The 5,567-nt window shown below is 41.2% G+C and overlaps 1 protein-coding gene across 1 annotated transcript; it reads left to right on the top strand.

The window, feature by feature from the left end:
• Window positions 1-3,798: 3,798 nt before the first annotated feature.
• Window positions 3,799-4,885, top strand: LOC147114020 (uncharacterized). Its single transcript, XM_085996181.1, has one exon. The coding sequence runs from the start codon at window positions 3,944-3,946 to the stop codon at window positions 4,883-4,885; it is 942 nt and encodes a 313-aa protein (XP_085852307.1). The 5' UTR covers window positions 3,799-3,943.
• The last annotated feature ends 682 nt before the right edge of the window (window positions 4,886-5,567 follow it).

The raw sequence follows: 5,567 nt of genomic DNA, 5'->3' as shown, positions 1-5,567 counted from the left end.
AGTGGGAAATTGTAGGAAATTAAGCAGAATAATTAATCAAGCGAATTAACTGACAGCACCGTTTATGGATATTTAAAGACTGATTTATAGATTCATGGCATTAGAAGGAAGTATTTGTATTTAGACACGTGATCAACTTCCGGATTGTGATTCAAAAAGAAAAGCCCTGATTTTTAACCCCCACACTTGATGAGAATGGAGCGTACAAGGGAGTTAAGATCATGGTACCGTCCTTATCTCCGGGTTCTTGCTGCACTCTCACCGGTCACTATCTTTACTCCCAGGTTTCAGGAGGCTTTGAGGCTCTCGCCTTATAAATACACAAAAGTCGGTCCTATGACAGTTAGGACTCGGACACGATTTTAACTCTGGAATGGATGAGTCGTGCCAAGTGCTCGAGATGCCAGTGAAACCTGGCGCCATACAGGAACAGCCCCATCGCATTTCTTTCAGTGAGAATTGTGTAAGATTAGTTCTCAAACAACTGTGCTGTTTCTTCTGCCTTTTCCTCAACTGTCGAGTGTCTGCAATGACCTAAAATCAGCATTGCAGCAACATAACTTTAAAAAAACACTCGGGCCTTTGGTGCATGGACAAGTGAAGCCCATTTGAACACGTTTAATTTCACTGTAGTTGCAATTTCAGGATACACTTGATAGAATGGTGTGGAATGTGATAGATGGGGACAGGGAATTAAGTGTGCAAAATCATAAGAACATAAGAATTAAGAGCAGGAGTAGGCCATATGGCCCCTCGAGCCTGCTCTGCCATTCAGTAAGATCATGGCTGATCTTCGACCTCAACTACACTTTTGTGCCCGATCTCCGTATCCCTCAATTCCTTTGGAGTCCAAAAATCTCTCTATCTCAGCCTTGAATATACTCAACGACTCAGCCTCCACAGCCCTTTGGGGTAGAGAATTCCAAAGGTTCACAACCCTGAGTGAAGAAATTCCTCATCTCAGTCTTAAATGGCCGACCCCTTATCCTGAGACTGTGCCACTAGTTCTAGACACTCCAGCCAGGGGAAACAATCTCTCAGCATCTACCCTGTCAATCCCCCTCAGAATCTTGTATGTTTCAATAAGATCACCTCTCTTTCTTCTAAACTCCAGAGAGTATAGGCCCAATCTACTCAATCACTCCTCATAGGACAACCCTCTCATCCCAGGGATCAATCTAGTGAACTTTCGTTGCACCACCTCTAAGGCAAGTACGTCCTTCCTCAGATAAGGAGACCAAAACTGTACGCAATACTTCAGGTGTGCTCTCACCAAAGCCCTGTACAATTGTAGTAAGACTTCCTTACCCTTGCATTCCAACCCCCTTGCTATAAAGGCCAACATGCAGTTTGCCTTCCAAATTGCTTGCTGTACCTGCATGCTAACTTTCTGTGCTTCCTGTAAGAGGGCACCTAAATCTCTCTGAACACAAACATTTAACAGTTTCTCACCATTTAAAAAATATTCTGTTTTTCTATTCTTCCTACCAAAGTGAATAACCTCACAATTCCCCACATTATACTTCATTTGCCACCTTATTGCTCACTCACTTAACCTGTCGATATCCCTTTGCAGGCTCTTTGTGTCCTCCTCACAGCTTAATTTCCCACCTAGCTTTATATCGTCAGCAAACTTGGATAGACTTCACTTGGTCCCTTCATCCAAGTCAGTAATATAGATTGTAAATAGCTGAGGCCCAAGCACTGATTCTTGCGGCACCCCACTAGTTACAGCCTGCCAACCGGAAAATGACCAGTTTATCCCTAGTCTATTTACTGTCTGTTTAACCAATCATGGGTTTGGAAGTTAACACAAGGAGAAAAACTGCAAGACGACCATGGAACACTTTTTGATCAGCTTTAAGTTAATGTGCGCACTGTCCTATTGGTTCAAACTAAAAAGTTGTCTTGGCAGTTTAAGGATGATACTTTTGGTGAGTGAAATTTTGTTGCTTTCTAAAGGGATATATTAACCTTTCATTGGAAGAGAAATCTGAAAAAAACAATTTCTTCTCCGGCATTATTTGTGTTTTAAAGCCGGTTGTCGTACATTTGATAGGATATTTGTTTGGTAACTTATTGGGTCATTTAAACTGTTATACATTACATTGAGGTTTTAAGACTTCATTCATCCTGCAAAACGGTCTCATACCCCAATATTCAACACTCCTAAGGGGGTTTACAGTGGTGGACCAAGAATGCCCAGAATTGTATTCCGCCCGCAGCCCACCAGGAGTATGGTAATGGGGCCCCGCCTTCAAAATCACCGAGCCTCCTGTTGGAGCTACCAGATGGCATGCTCCACGTTGGCTGCCCAATCTAGCCCTAGCCCTAGGTTTCGTTTCACTTAATTTATGCCTGGTGCTTCACTCTCTCCTTCCCTCCCTCCTTTTCTTTTTGCTTTCCCCAAAAGGACAGATTTCAACTTTCTCTGTTTATTTTTCCTAACTGTGCTAATGGAAGAATTAGATTTATATCAGCTTCACACAGTGTATTATTCCTGTACTACTTCAGATTATATTGATTAGTTATTTATTTTAGATTCCTGGATGAAGTTCAGTCCTATTCAAGTGTAAATAAAATGAGTGCTCAGAATCTAGCAACAGTTTTTGGACCAAATATTCTGCGGCCAAAGGTGGATGATCCTGAAACTATGATTGGAGGTAGTGTTTTGAATATTAAGTAAGTTGTGTAAATGCGCTGCATGTACAGTGAACACATAGAAAATGATAATATTACCAACTATTAACCTGTCGGCAACAACCCTTCAGAAATGCAGAAAGGAGGTCAAAAAATAGTTGCCATGTGCACTCAAATAAGTATGGGTTACCCCATAATCTTGACACCTCTAAAATCTGCAGAAAACAACAGACAGACCATATGATTCAGGCTAAATACTAATTAGTTTTGATTAACAGGCAGAAATAACACATGGGTGAAATTCATCAATCGGCAGAACGAGTACAGTAATACTGATTCCTCACCAGTACTTTAAAACCATTTCAAAAGTGAGAATCAAGATTAAGCAATTCACTACAGTAACCTTGAATCACGTCCTTGATGAAAAGTTTTCATAGAAGACATTTTAGAGAACTTCATTAGCCATTGACTCAGCAATACAGCAAAATGGGAAATACCAAGCAAGAACTTCAATCCAAGTTACGTTTCTCTTCCATTTGATTCAGACATAATTCACAATTAATCAAAGCTAGACTCATTATGAAACACTTCTTGCAGTGAAAGACCCATCAAGGCAGATTCTCACAGGTAACAGGCCAGCCTTTCAAATACCAGACTTAGCTATTTTGCTGCAAGTCTGGTACACAGGACACATTATTGAGACACCCCAGATAATGGCCATAAATCTCTCTCAGAATTGTCAACTCACATACCAACCAGGCTGAGGAAACAATCAAGCCACTTGTCCCAGCAGAAGACTGCCGACAAACAATCTGCGTACTATGAAGTGATAGTGGTTTTGCCACTTTCCCACACAATACTCAAGGTACATTTTGAGCCGCATTCAAGCACAAGTACCAACTCACTATGCTATTCAGTTTCCCTTTATTTGTATATTCTTGTGGGATGGTACACCAAAAACATTAATAGAAATTGTAAGAAGCAGATTAGAAAAATTTCCAACCCTAACTTGTTTTTTTTTTCCATAATTGAAACTTAATATCGTTTGAGTCACAAAATAAGCACAGTAGCTATTCTACTGCTTTTGTCCTAAGCCTTTGTGAATAACGTTCATGACTAATAACCTAGCAATAATTTGAGAAGATTTTGCTAAAATTAGACTCCAGTCACAAAGGTTTTTGGATGGCAATGTTTGTATAAATAAACAGCAAGTGCTTTGGAATGCATTAATAAAAATTCCTAACATGGACTAATTTTACACCCACAACCCAATCCCACAGGAACTGCTTTAGTCCAGCAACTGATGTCTACGATGATATGTGAACACAGCAAGCTGTTTCTGCAAGATGGGCTGCATGCTAGGCCAGTTAGAGAAGATAGTAAACGCCTACAGTCAGATTTATCAACCTCGACTCTAGTTTCAAACGGGGAAGACACATGCAAAAAGAACAGCGCAATTACAAATGTTTTTTACACAAATTCTCATACTTTACCAGCAGTTGACAACACTGAATTAACAAAAATGACTAAAGAAATCAGATCTGTTAGTTCAAGGACAGATGTAAACCAGCCTATAAGCAGATGTCAATCAACCAGCATTGAAAATACCCCTTCTTATGCTGAAATCAACCAACAAGCCACATCCTATGGAGCACCTGATGTTTTACACAGCATTTTTGCAGTACAGCTACATAGGGATGAGTCTGCACACCACCCCTCCTTATTAAATGAAACTGGGATTAAAACGAGATCCATTTATTTGCAGAATGCTCCTGCATCAAGCATTCTGACTAACTCTGGCAGCTGGAATCAGATCCAGAAAAACTACACTTGGGAATCGGATGAAAGCACATACGAAAGCAGACTTTCAATTTATGATAATATACAGTTTTCGCCTGTAAACACAGAGGATATGGTGAGCGTTGACGATGCAACCTGGCCTAAATTATCCTGCGAGATGTCATTTAGAGAAAACTCAAATTCTTACTCTTACTCCAGAACCACCTACCCAGATGAAAGATTAGAAAGCAGCTCTGTGGAGCTCAATATATCACCATTGATTCCTGAAACCCCAGGAAATGTTGGGTCTTTGTTAGGATGCACAGGCAGCAGCGAAAACAGTGATGTCTTTGTCTCTGTGAATGGTCTCCCTACCAGTAAGAGTGTGCTACAAACTCTTGACATTAGCCTTGTGCAGAAACTGGCTAATCAGAAGGAGGAGTATGAAGCAAGAATCAAAGGGTAACATTTCTTCCATAAGCTGGTATCTAATGAAAATATTTAGTATAACAATATTTCTAATGAAACCCATTACATATAATTAAGCTTTGTGTGAACAGCCATTCAAGGTTTTTAGAAGTCATAGTCATAGAGGCACAGGAGGAGGCCATTTGGCCCATCGAGTCCATGCCGGCTCTCTGTAGAGCAATCCAGCCAGTCACATTCCCCCACTCTATCCCCATAGCCATGCAAGTTTATTTCCCTCAAGTGCCTATCCAGTCTCCCCTTGAAAGCATGGAGTGTCTCCGCTTCCGTCAGCAGCAAATTCCAGGTCATCACTGTTGAGTCTGTGTTTTCAAATGTAGTTATGCTGAATAACAGGACACAGACTACAGAAATAATTAAACAGGTCTTTAGTGATTGAGGGTCCTCTTTTTATTTGAACCCAAAAAACCCAATTCGACTGTAAATAAACAAAAGTTCAACTAAATCTTAACAAATCAAATTAAAATTTGGTTTTCCGAATTGATGATGCACTCCAGTCCCAGCGGCGCCCACCGGTCGCGGAAATACTCAAGCGTACCGGCGGACACCGCGTGCTCCATCTCCAGGGCCACCCGGGCGCGAACATGGCCGCGGAAGAGAGGCAGGCAATCCGGCTGGACGACCCCCTCGACCGCCCACTGCCTGGACCAATTGATTGCTCT

This window comes from Somniosus microcephalus, chromosome 8, assembly GCF_052327205.1.
Source record: "Somniosus microcephalus isolate GS21.2 chromosome 8, FLI_Smic_1.0, whole genome shotgun sequence".
NCBI lineage: Eukaryota > Metazoa > Chordata > Chondrichthyes > Squaliformes > Somniosidae > Somniosus > Somniosus microcephalus.
Note: the sequence above shows the minus strand (reverse complement) of the source record. Positions and strands in the feature narration are given on the sequence as shown.